The following is a 12,602-nucleotide window of genomic DNA, read 5'->3' on the forward strand; positions in this document are numbered from 1 at the left end:
AATTCAGACACAGGGCTTAACATTTGAACAACAACACACTCCATAACTACATTTAATTCTTAATTCATATTATTTGTTATAATAAATACATTATATTATTTGGCATTTTGTGTCCGTTCCCGTTTTTGTTATGGCCCACGGGTCGGGTTATGACAGAAGGAAGTGTTTGTATATTTTGTGTATTAACTTATGTTTGTTATAATTAGGTTTCCGGATGGAGAATGTTAAAGTATTTCACCCTTAAGAAGCCGATGCATTAATAACATAAGATTACGTACCTCTTATTTTTTATTACTTATTGTGGTAAGCATGGTAATATATTGATTTAATTGGTTTATTGTGCAGAAAAATCATCAACATCCATATCTTCATCCCTTATCCATCCTTCAACCTCTCTGAATAAATGGTTAACTGGCTCTTGGATCCTGTGTTTAATGTGCATCTCAGCTAGAAGCATTAATACTCTCAAACAAGGCAACAATAATCTAATTTAGGCCTAGATTATTAAAAGGACTGTTTGTAACTTCTTACACGTATAAATCAATATAAATATAAATAATAATAATAATAATAAATTTCGACTTTTGTCAGTTTTATCCAGAATGGTGTTTGAGTGAGAAATGCCATGCTCTTACTTTGAAGGAACTACGTCACTCGTTGTGGCTACGTGCTTCCTGCGTCGTGCTGGCTTGACTCATCTTGTAAAAATGGCGTTGTTCCTAGTAGGAGACTTGAGTTAGTTCACATTATTCACTGCCATTTATCCAGTTATTGGAGAAACATCCCGCAACATTAAACCACGACAGTAATGGCGACCCTGGATCAGAAATCCCCCAACGTGCTCCTCCAGAGCCTCTGCTGCAGGATCACGGGGAAAAGCGAAGGTACGCGCTAACTCCATACCAAACCTCATTCACAAAACCACCACTTTATCGTTTCTCTAACTATCACTAATCTTTCAAATGTTACACATAATTTAAAGGCATCGGGTGAATCCTTATCATCTACTGGCAAATTCGGCTTATCATTTCCACACACCAGAGTACAGATTTTGATAATAATTAACACTTTTACACAGCTTTACACTGCTTCACACTGCCGAGCCTGCTGTGTTATTGTGACGTAAAGTTGCAGAAAATGGTTGGAGTTCCGCACAAATTAAAGATGCGTGGTCTTTTGGATGTATGCCGAATTGAAGAGCATATTATTAGTGTCTTAAACTGCCTTGCGATTAAACAAGCACACACTTAAATAATAGACTGTTTAAGAATATAGATAAATTAGCTGTATTGGTAGTCGTGCTAGGTCCTAGCTGTCAGCCAATGGGGCTTGGCTACATAGCCTCCTGCACATCCTGCTTATAACGGTTCTTCCAGCTCTCACTATAACACACTGTTAGCTCTGGTTTGATCAAGTGCTTAGCTGTTTACTACAGCTATATCTATGAGCTTTCTAGCCAGTTAGCTCTCATGCATGACCAACTACTGTTTGCATGGTTGTGTGTAGCTAGCTGCAGGCCTCTGCTGGATGCAGGCATCTCAGAGATGCATGCACAAAATCCATGTTTTCAGTTATTTTAATGCAATTGCATTGTGATCCAAGACACCAAAGCTTTGCAGTTTGGCAGTGTTGAGAGAAATATAGGCTGTGATTTTTAATACAAAGCCAAAGTGTTAGTAATGTCCCATTATTAACAACCCTTTTCAAAGCAATAGCCCATTCACACCAGTGGTTATTACATAGATAGATAGATAGATAGATAGATAGATAGTAACTTTATTGATCCCCAAGGATGCATTATTATCTGTCCTGCAGACTGGGAAAAATCTCCTGATCACAACTGTTTTGTCTTTTCCACATTACTTCACAGTGCTGCTTGTGTGCCATGACCTTTAGTCCTTACCTGTCCTTTATTTCTCCAGCTGAAGTGGCCCACCAGTTCCAGTATGCAGTACGAGTCATTGGCAGTAACTACGCCCCCACTATTGAACGGGATGAGTTCCTGGTGTCAGAGAAGATCAAGAAAGAATGTAAGTGCCTTTACACATTCATCTGTTACTGGACTAACAGAGGTGAGGAAGTCATTTCCATAGTTGACCTACAGTATGTTATTCTGGCATTTTTCCTAATCCACCTGCCAAATCTGCCTGTGTCCGTCAGGTGGTTTTTGTATATGAGCTCATTTGTGCACTTTTATGTTGGAGCCACTCCGCGAAAAAGTCTAAAATCTTTATCGCACCGTAATAGCAAATCCCAGTGGACTTTCATAGTAGCACCATTAGTGGGAAAACATCGATCCAACTAAGCTTTGACGCAGAAAATAAAACAGAAATAGTGCAGCACTTACTGAACAGAATGCTTATTTTATCCCAGGTCTGCAGGTGGACTTATGGGAAAGTTGTTTAAGTATTTTTTAGAAGACCCAGCTCTTAAAATCTGTAAATTTAAGACAATGAAAAGTCTTTTTTCCATTCAGTGTAATGACCATCCCATCTGTTTTTCTAAGCACAGATGGACCTCCGTGCTCCTCTGCAATTTATTTCCTACGTTTTTTTTGTCCTACTCTGCAGTTTAACTTCCCAAATAGGCTGTTTGTGGAAAACTTTCTTTAATTATTCTCGTCTTGATGCCGTTGCAGTGCTGAAGCAGAGGAGAGAAGCAGATGCTTCTGTGTTCTCAGAGCTGCACAGAAAACTTCAGACGCAGGTTGGTGTTTGTGTTTCTCGCAGAACCGCTTTCACACGGACATACGATGTAGTATTGATCATGTTATTTATACGTTAATTATATATCAATTTAGGATATTTTTTCAACAGATTGTGAGGATGTTTAGCTGACGGGATGTTTGTGTGTTTGACAGAGTGTTCTGAAGCATCGCTGGTCTGTCCTCTACTTGCTGCTCAGTCTCTCTGAAGACCCCCGCAAGCCGTCCAGCCGGGTGAGACACACACATTTTTCTTTCTGTATTGTGTAATTGATTATAATTAGGGCTGTCAATCAATTAAAATATTTAATCGCAGTTATTATCTGTCAACAACAGCTGTCAGTGTGCTGACTTGACTATGACTTGCCCCAAACTGCATGTGATTATCATAAAGTGGGCATGTCTGTAAAGGGGAGACTCATGGGTACCCAGAAAACCTATTTTCATTCACATATCTTGAGGTCAGAGGTCAAGGGACACCTTTGAAAATGGCCATGACAGTTTTTCCTCTCCAAAATAGCGTTATTATGGTGTTAACTTTGACAGCCCTAATAACAATAAAACCTAATAAACTATGTGGCTGATGCTGACTTGATGCCCTCACCTCCTCATCACGTCCCTGTCCTCCTCAGGTTGGAAATTATGGAGCCCTCTTCGCCCAGGCGCTCCCCAGGGACGCCCACTCCACCCCCTTCTACTGCACCCGGCCCCAGAGCCTGGCCCTGGGCTACGGGGAGAGGAGCGCCGGTCTGTCAGCCAGCGTGGGGACCAGCGGCATCTCCAGTCTGGGAGTGTACACGCTGAACGGGCCCACGGCGACGCCGCAGTCGCTGCTGGCTGGGTGAGCTTCGACAAACAAAACACGCCTTTTGAAGACACAAAACAATGACACAATTAGTCTTTCTAGTTATTAAGAAGAACCCGCTCACATCTCCAGTCAGCTGTGTTTAAGCAGATTCACCCGGAAGGCTCTGGGGAGCAGAAGGTTATTTATCTGACACTCAGCGCCAGATAAAGGGAGCATCAATTAGCACCAGAAAATAAACTTGCCTCTCCGCCCCGGTCTCCTTTAATAAATCTGTTTTATGAGGCATCAGAAGGCCATTTAATTCCATTTATCCTTATTAATAATGCAGGAGGAGTCCTTCGGTTACAAATGACCATTGAGCTGTCCGGGCTCACCTTTTCAGTCATGAAAGGGCAAATCCTCACTGAGTTTATTTGCTGTTCTGAGTGCAACGTCCAACAGAAGACCTCTAAAGTCTAGATCATATGCAGATGTTAGTGAAAGGAGTGTTAGTGAGACCCTCAGACAGTAAATGTGTGTGTGTGTGTGTGTTTCAGTCAACCCCCTCAGTCTGCAGCAGTAGGCGGTCAACCTCTGGGCTCTCGGCTGGCCTGGGCTCTTCCTGTCAGCTGCTCCCCTTCCTCCGCTCTGGCCCCGCTCGCCACCCGACCGCCCCTCGGACCTCCAGTCCCCTCCTCCAGAGCGGTCCGTCCTCGCCGAGACGGTGAGCGACACCTATAAGCCCAGCTCGGGCACCAAAAAAAAGCATTTCTGCAGATGGTATCAAACCCTTTTACTTCCACTGAGAGCATCTACTGTGTTTTCTAACGTCTGTCCTCTTGTCCTCTGTCGGTGCAGGGGAGGTGAGCGAGGCGGCGCTGGTGCGGGACATCCTCTACGTCTTCCAGGGAATCGATGGCAAGTTCATCAAGATGAGCGGCCCGGAAAACTGCTACAGAATAGACAGCAAGGTACGTGAACGCGCAGCCGGCCTCGTAAAGCTTTTTAATGGACTAATCAGTCCAGCGGGTTGCACACATTACCCAGAGTAACCTCGCAGTGCAGCTCAGGTCAGCATCATCTCAGAGCGACGGAGTGCAAATCACATGGGGGGGCCGCTTTTTAAAACACGGAGATCACTTTTACATTAAACTCACTATATTTTCTTTTGGGGAGAATGTTACCAGAGTACAGTAGACGATGTGATATCACGGTTTGCTGTTGTTGATTGGACTTTAACAGAAAGATTCAACAGATCAATATGAAGCTCTTTGGCTCCGAGCCACATCGACCTCTCTTTTTCTTTTCACTCTCCTGTCAATTTCTTTTATTCCACCCTCTCATCCTCCTCTCTCTCTGGTATTATCGACGGGATGTAACCTGTCCCCGTCTCCTCTCGGCGGTGCTAAACATAGACTTTGTGGTCAATCCGCTGTCACCGTCCTGATGGAGAAGGAGCCACTGAGACCAGAAATAAATGAGTCAAGGATGGAGATATTTTGGACTCTTCTATGGCCACTTAACTTCTCCTCTGTAAAGCTCTCTGGATAAGAGGTTTTGTTAAAACGGATTTTAATGCATCATTAAATGTGAGTCAGCTGGAAAACAAATCTGGATTGCTGAACCTAAAATATGTAGCTGTATTATGTAAAGAAGGAACTCGTATGCATAATTTCCTTCCCTGTTTATGACAAGATAACATGCGGAGTGTGTTGTAGTGTTGTAATGTTTGCGGTGCCTCACCAGGTGGTGCTGTGCAAGTCCCTGAGAGACATCAGCAGCAGGCTGGCCGAGCTCGGCTGGCTCCACAACAAAGTTAGGAAGTACACCGACGCCAGGAGCCTGGACCGGGCCTTCGGGCTGGTCGGACAGGTGCGTCTGCGTTCACCATACATACACACACACACACACACACACACACACACACACACACACACACACACACATGTTCTTTTAGTATCTAATGATGCTGACACACTCTTCTTCTTCTGCCCTCAGAGCTTCTGGGCCTCGCTCCACCAGGAGCTGAAGGAGTACTACAGGCTGCTGTCCGTCCTCCACTCCCAGGTACAGACAAGTTCATAGAATAGAAAAATATAGTGATAATGAAGCTGCTATAAATGTGTGTGTGTGTGTGTGTGTGTTGTAGTTGCAGGTGGAGGATGAGCAAGGCGCGATGGTGTGCACAGAGAGCAGTCTGACTCTCAAGAGGCTCCTTGTCTGGATGTACGACCCCAAAATCCGACTCAAAACGCTCGCCGCCCTCGTCGACTTCTGCCAAGGTGAGTTGTGTGTGTGTGTACGCTACGTTTACTGTGTCGTTATAGTGCGTTTCATTCGTTTGTTTCTGTGTTTCTTTAGGTCGTAAAGGAGGCGAGCTGGCCTCAGCCGTCCATTCCTACGGAAAAACGGGAGACCCGCAGATGAGAGCGCTGGTCCAACACATCCTCAGCCTGGTGTCGCACCCCATCCTCAACTTCCTGTACCGGTGGATCTACGACGGAGAGCTGGAAGACACCTACCACGAGGTACACACACACACTCGGTGTTTTCAGTCCCGACAGTAAATAAGCTTAATGAGAGTGATGCGTCTTGCTTCCCAAAGGCCCAGCAGGAATTTACTGGTCATTGTTCCGTTCGGCTGCTCTGACGTTTGACCCCAATGAGAGAGAACATTACTGAGGAGGAGGAGGAGGAGGGAGGGATGAAGAAAGGGAGGGGGACAGCTCCTTCAATGAGGACTGATGAGAGGAGTGTAATGGAGAACCGGGTGATGGATGCTTCTCCTTTACTTCCCCCTGCCGCCTTTCTCTCTCTCTCACACACACACACACACAGTATTTATGTGACCAGCATTAACCATTAGTCATCACTGGACGCTGGTCTTAAGTGCTGCGTTTAAGAACACGGAAGACAAAGTTATTGCATCTTTCAGGAGGGAAATTACCCTGGAGATCACACACACACACACACACACACACACACATAGCCTGTTAAAACACACCTGTAATTATGGAGTAAACATGAGATGTTTTAGGTGGTACCACGTAACACAGATTAGATGTTCGTACGACGCGTTGCCTTTTTCTTCTCCTGAACGATGTGTGCCATTAAACATGTCAGTTTGTATTTTAAACATCATGAATTAGTTTGACCCTGAGGTTACAGGTCATTAACCGCACGTTTTTGTTTCGTAGTTCTTTGTAGCATCAGATCCCAACGTGAAGACAGATCGCCTGTGGCACGACAAGTACTCCCTCAGGAAGTCAATGATCCCCACGTTCATGACCATGGACCAGGCCCGCAAGGTATACACACCCTAACACGTCTTCATTCATTCACCACAGGCTGGGCTTGGGATTTTTCCATTTCCATCCAGAAAATAAGCTCTCTGGCAAACACACGTTTATGATACTTATATGTTTTGTTCCGTAAGGTAATCTCCACAAATGAACACACTCCTGCACCACTCTATACACATCCAGGTAGGACTGTATACCATGAGTCACATGAACGCATCATCTCTCTCTCCTCTAGGTTCTGCTCATCGGTAAATCCATCAACTTCCTGCATCAGGTTTGTCACGACAGAACGCCGCCGGCCAAAATCACGCAATCGTCCACGTCTGCGGACACGCTCAAAGATGGTGAGAGTCTCAAGTTTCTCTCTCTTGTTTATAGTGAACCTATTCCGCTACATGTTCATATCTGTGGAGGGTTTCTGGGCATAATTAGGATTAAAAGAGGGACGTTATCTTTACAAAATATCAGTTCAAAGTAACATTAAGAAGAAGCTGCTGATCTTGTAAAGGTTCATGGTATTGCTGGTTTTATTGGTACTTTATTGTCCTCCTTTTTGTCCTCATCATATTGATAGTTATATTGACGGAGGCTAGTGGACAGGCAGTGATCGATGCTCTTACCGCTCACTGGCCTTGTCCTCGTCTCTTTTGGACTACGAAGAGGAAAGAGGTATACTTAGCCACGTTCTATTGATTCAGTCTGTCGGACTTCATCTATACCAGTTTGATCTGTAGCTCTTACTGCATCTGCTGAAGGACATCGCGCTCTCGTCTCCGTCATTGTCCAGCAGCAGCGGTCTGGTTTGGACCAGGAGACGATATATTTGACCCTGACTCCAAAAGAAAAACATCATCATTGCATAACAGACAAAAAACAGAGCTCAGAATCCTTTTTTTTCTTGCCAAAATATGTGAAACAAAAGACTAACGATAAACCAATAATCCCTCTGTCTCCTCGTAGCTGCAGAGCTGCTGTCCGACCTGAAGGGGGCGTTTCAGGAGAAGATCGACGCCGCCTACTTTGACACCAGCAAATACCTGCTGGACGTCCTCAACCGCAACTACCTGCTGCTGGAGCACCTGCAGGCCATGAGGAGATACCTGCTGCTGGGCCAGGGAGACTTCATCAGACACCTCATGGACCTGCTCAAGTTAGCACTTTGAATATATCACAATCTGAATTCTAGCATTTTGATTATTAAACAAAATATTCATCTTTTATCTGGATTATTTTTGTCCCCAGACCAGAGTTGGCGCGTCCCGCCACCACTTTGTATCAACACAACCTGACTGGTATCTTGGAGACGGCGGTCAGAGCCACAAACGCCCAGTATGACAACGCGGAGATCCTCAAGAGGCTGGACGTACGCCTGCTAGAGGTAATGTGTGTGTGCGAGTGTGTCTGACTTCAGCGTGTCTTTATCCTTTGACATCCGTATTTCTGTTGTCTCCAGGTGTCTCCTGGTGATACAGGCTGGGATGTCTTCAGTCTGGACTACCACGTCGATGGACCCATCGCTACGGTAACACACACAGTTCCCAGCATGTTGTCCATGTGTTGCTGCTGTTATTGTATATATATTTCTATATCTGCGTGTGTTTCAGGTGTTCACTAGGGAGTGTATGGGACACTACCTGCGTGTGTTCAATTTCCTGTGGCGGGCCAAGAGGATGGAGTACACACTGACTGACATCTGGAAGGGACAGATGTGTAACGCCAAGCTGCTCAAAACCATGCCGGGTACATAAACATAGGACATTTTTTATGGATGTTCTTCTTTCAGTATATTCTTAAAGATCCGTTTTTGTCATTTCCATGTTTCTTTAAAGGGCAAACTTGTGATTTTTACCCACCGTTGTGCTTTCTACCCTCCAGAGTTGTCCGGCGTGCTGCACCAGTGTCACATCCTGGCCTCCGAGATGGTCCACTTCATCCACCAGATGCAGTACTACATCACCTTTGAGGTCAGACCATTAGCGGCGCCGTCGCCGATCGCAGGCTGTAAAACCTCAGTAGATAGAAGTAGTAATTACAGCAGGAGGGGAATCTGCAATGCTGCACGACTCCTGATTTACAGGATCAACTGTAGCCTGGAAGTTAGTGAGGTTAACTCCATTTTAGAAAGCTGCTGGTTCAAATCCAAACCAGTTGAAAAACTCTTCTGAAAGTCAGACTAAAGAGGTTGTTTTAGACGGGTTAGCAGTTCTTTAAGGCTGATTTAAAAACATATACCTTTGGTGTGTGTGTGTAGGTGCTGGAGTGCTCCTGGGACGAGCTGTGGAACCGAGTGCAGCAGGCTCAGGACCTGGACCACATCATCGCTGCCCACGACGTCTTCCTCGACAGCGTCATCTCGAGATGCCTGCTGGACAACAACAGCAGGGTAACACACATACATATGAGATAATCTGATGGATTTTCTGAAAGTTAGATTATTTTATCTTCCCTGAACTCTGTTTTTTGTGTCCGTCCAGTCTCTTCTGAACCAGCTGAGGGCCATATTTGACCAGATCATCGAGTTCCAGAGCGCCCAGGACTCCCTGTACCGCTCGGCGCTGGAGGAGCTCACCCTCCGGCTGCAGTTTGAAGAAAGAAAGCAACAGAGGAAGGAGGAGGTAGGAGGTTTCAGCTGAGCTAAATGCAGAGAGAAAAAGAGTCGTAGTATTTAAATGAGTGATAAAATCCTGTCTGATTCAGGGTCAGTGGGAAGTGACGGCCGAACAGGAAGAAGAGGAGAAGAAGAGGATTCAGGAGTTCCAGGAAACCATACCAAAGATGCGCTCCCAGCTCCGCATCCTCACCCACTTCTACCAGGTTAGCAGCCTGAGCCGCCTCCAGGAGCAGCCTGGTCAGTCATTAAATGCAATTTCTCCTTTTTCACATCGCCTCCCTCTCCCTCCTCCAGAGCATCGTCCAGCAGTTCCTGGTGCTGCTGATGACCAGTACGGATGAGAGTCTGCGTTTCCTCAGCTTCAGACTGGACTTCAACGAGCACTACAAGTTTGTCTTTCACAACACAGGAAACTGTAATTGTTTTATGACCCCCTTAATTTGCTCAAAATAATCATTTTCATTCATCTCCAGGGCCAGAGAGCCGAGGCTGCGAGCCTCACTAGGCGCCAGCCGGGGGCGACGATCGTCAAATATCTGACACGCTGACGACGGCATCGACGAGCGAGGCTTCCAGTCAGTGGAGCGTGGGGTATGACATCACAGTGGGCAGGTGTGACATCACAGAGACGGGTCAGGCCGGCCAGCAGATTTCGTGTCGAGATGATGTCATGCCTTGGAGGAGCGATAAAGGCGCTGTTCCGGCGGTCGCCAAGTGATGACATCACAGCAGACGGCTCCGGTGAAGTCGGCGGCTGCGTGGGATCACAAAGGGATTTCGGAGCTTGCTGTGACAGAGAGGGTAAACAGACTGCTTGAAATTCTGCAAAAACGGGGGGGGAATTTGTGAACGAGGAGGTAAATAACAGCAGCTGTCAGAATGAGCTCCCCGAGTCACACAGAGCCACCTCACATGGCATGCCTTATTAATGAGGAAACCTTCTCTCTCAGACGTGGTTGCCAAATCTAGTCCCCACACACATAATGTATGTACATAGAGTTTATGCAAAAAATGTATGTATGTGTACATAATATGCATCTTTAAACGTCACTTGTGGCTTCGCATCTTCTCACTAGGGTTCAACCGATATGGTGTCTGATATATTTTCAATTTTGTATTTGTAGCACTTAATAAAATGATTCAATTTGAGCATTTTTAGTAGACTTATTCCAGTAGACGCAGTCTTTCTGCTGTTTGTTAAGGTGGAAACAAACTATACGGAGTCGTCAGCATATTGGCGCACTAGTATATCGGTCTAACCCTAGTTCTCCTTAAAATCCAGGGTTTTTTTTAGGATGTCAGGTCAGCTGTCCAATCACAATCATACAGAGGATTTTGAATTACGCACAACACACACTCTGCTTCCATTGACATGAAGACAAACCTGGCTCATACAGACAAAAAGAACCCCTTTGTTGCCGCCTTTGTTTACATCTTACATTAATATCTGACGTTAGTTGTTGATTTGAATAGATTTGTAACTGTTCGCCATTACATCTGGCTTCACCTCGACCGACAACCGACTGATGTAACGAATGTTATTAGATTGTATTTAAGTGTGGTTTCCCTGCTAAGTATTAGTATATGTCTGTATGAGAGATGGATCATGTCAAAGAAACAATCCTCACAACAACCACAACAACCTCACTCGTCTCATTTCATAAACAACAGAAACTATACATGTTTTTCTTTAAAAAAAAATTAAAAAAAATGTAAATATTTCTAAATGAAAGTCCATATTTAGAGAATTTAATGGTTATAAATGTTAACTCGGGCGGTTTATTTTCTGAAAACGAGTCTATTCCGTCATTATAAGGACAGCAAGAGTGTTAAAAAGTGAGGTTTGCTGCATATTGAGATGAAGATGCTGACCGTATCCAGTATGCTGTTGATCAGCTCCCCAAAATGTTCACCTTTTATTAATCGGACATATCTATTTGCTGGATTTGCTGGACAGTCGAATGCTTTTTGCTATTTCAAAAAAAGGTCAAAATGTTTATTGAGATTGAAAAGTCAAGTAGCATTTTAATCATCAAGTCATACAATCATTTCCATGTGTGTAACAGACATTAAAGGATATGGTTAATGTAGTATTATAGATTCACAGGCTAAAAACTATAATACTCTAATAAATATTTTGTTAAACTTTTGTTTTTTTCACCGAAAAACATATTTACGTCTGCAAATTAACAAACTTTATTTCATTTTTGGGAGATTCTCCTTTGGAGCTACAAAAAACTATTTTCACTGAGTTGAGCAGCAGATGTTCAACATCAGCCCTGGAGTCACTGTTGACTCGTTACTATCCATGTGTGCCGTTGATGTTCCAGGTTTTTTATTTTTGTCTTTTAGTTTTATGGTCAATGAAACAGACCGGTGCTGCGTATGGTCGCTGGACCAGTTGACTGCTTTCTGAATATTCATAAATCTGAATTAAGAGTGAAGTGAAACACCAAACTGAACCTGGGTCAGCACTCCCGTCTCTGTCTGTCCTCTACATTGTATAGCACATAATGTATAGAATATAGGGAAACAAACCATCCCGCTTCTTCTTTAATAAAATGTTTTTTATTAATGTGTGTTCTGGTGTGTTTGACTTTCTACTACCATGGTGCTGGGCAGCTCTGCCTCTGGTTTGAATTTGCTTAGACTTACTGCCACCTACAGGCGAGAGATCAAAGATAATGTTTGATAAATTCAAGGTACTGAAGGAACTTCCCATTTCATACATTACATCATACATAATATGATGTAATCTGTACCGAGTTGAACATTAGTTCTACTATTAGTCTTCATCCTTTCATCTTAGTTGTTTATGTCACATTTCATCAATTAATGAATGCCTACATTTAATTTTTAATATTATTTTTGGTACATTCAATGGCATATTTATTTATTTATCGAGTCATTTATTTATTTATTTTAGATTTTGACAGGTTCCATCCTCCATAGTTACCAAAAGTCAAGATGCAGATTTAATCTCAGACTTGTTTTCAAAGCAGGCAGAGTCTAATTAAAATAAACTGTTGAGTTGTATTATGGGAAATGTAGGATTCAGTGTTTCTAGGAACTAAAGGTCTGGATATCTCGGCCTCTTGTTTTAATGCATCTCTCACAAACTTTATACAATTGTAATACTAAATTCACGGAGTACCCCTTTAAGTAATTACTTTTAAAAACAATTAATTTAGCAATTAA

At 43.8% G+C, this 12,602-nt stretch overlaps 1 protein-coding gene across 1 annotated transcript; it reads left to right on the forward strand.

Moving 5' to 3' along the window:
- The first annotated feature begins 808 nt into the window (after positions 1 to 808).
- tubgcp3 (tubulin, gamma complex associated protein 3) lies at positions 809 to 11,983 on the forward strand. The gene is made up of 23 exons (XM_037762394.1): positions 809 to 884; positions 1,923 to 2,030; positions 2,639 to 2,706; positions 2,861 to 2,938; positions 3,337 to 3,545; positions 4,049 to 4,215; positions 4,350 to 4,462; positions 5,238 to 5,363; positions 5,490 to 5,558; positions 5,641 to 5,773; positions 5,853 to 6,019; positions 6,689 to 6,799; positions 7,029 to 7,137; positions 7,754 to 7,943; positions 8,036 to 8,171; positions 8,247 to 8,315; positions 8,398 to 8,533; positions 8,669 to 8,757; positions 9,045 to 9,176; positions 9,268 to 9,408; positions 9,491 to 9,607; positions 9,699 to 9,793; positions 9,878 to 11,983. Exons 1-23 carry the CDS (start codon positions 809 to 811, stop codon positions 9,942 to 9,944), a joined length of 2,706 nt encoding a protein of 901 aa, XP_037618322.1. The 3' UTR covers positions 9,945 to 11,983.
- Positions 11,984 to 12,602: the final 619 nt, after the last annotated feature.

This window comes from Sebastes umbrosus, chromosome 24, assembly GCF_015220745.1.
Source record: "Sebastes umbrosus isolate fSebUmb1 chromosome 24, fSebUmb1.pri, whole genome shotgun sequence".
NCBI lineage: Eukaryota > Metazoa > Chordata > Actinopteri > Perciformes > Sebastidae > Sebastes > Sebastes umbrosus.

Excerpts from the sequence above, each read along its gene's own strand:
- tubgcp3 (XM_037762394.1), top strand. The coding sequence starts at position 809 with ATGGCGACCCTGGATCAGAAATCCCCCAACGTGCTCCTCCAGAGCCTC. Across the intron at positions 2,707-2,860 it reads ACAGAAAACTTCAGACGCAG|AGTGTTCTGAAGCATCGCTG; the intron begins GTTGGTGTTTGT and ends TGTGTTTGACAG. Across the intron at positions 9,794-9,877 it reads GACTTCAACGAGCACTACAA|GGCCAGAGAGCCGAGGCTGC; the intron begins GTTTGTCTTTCA and ends ATTCATCTCCAG.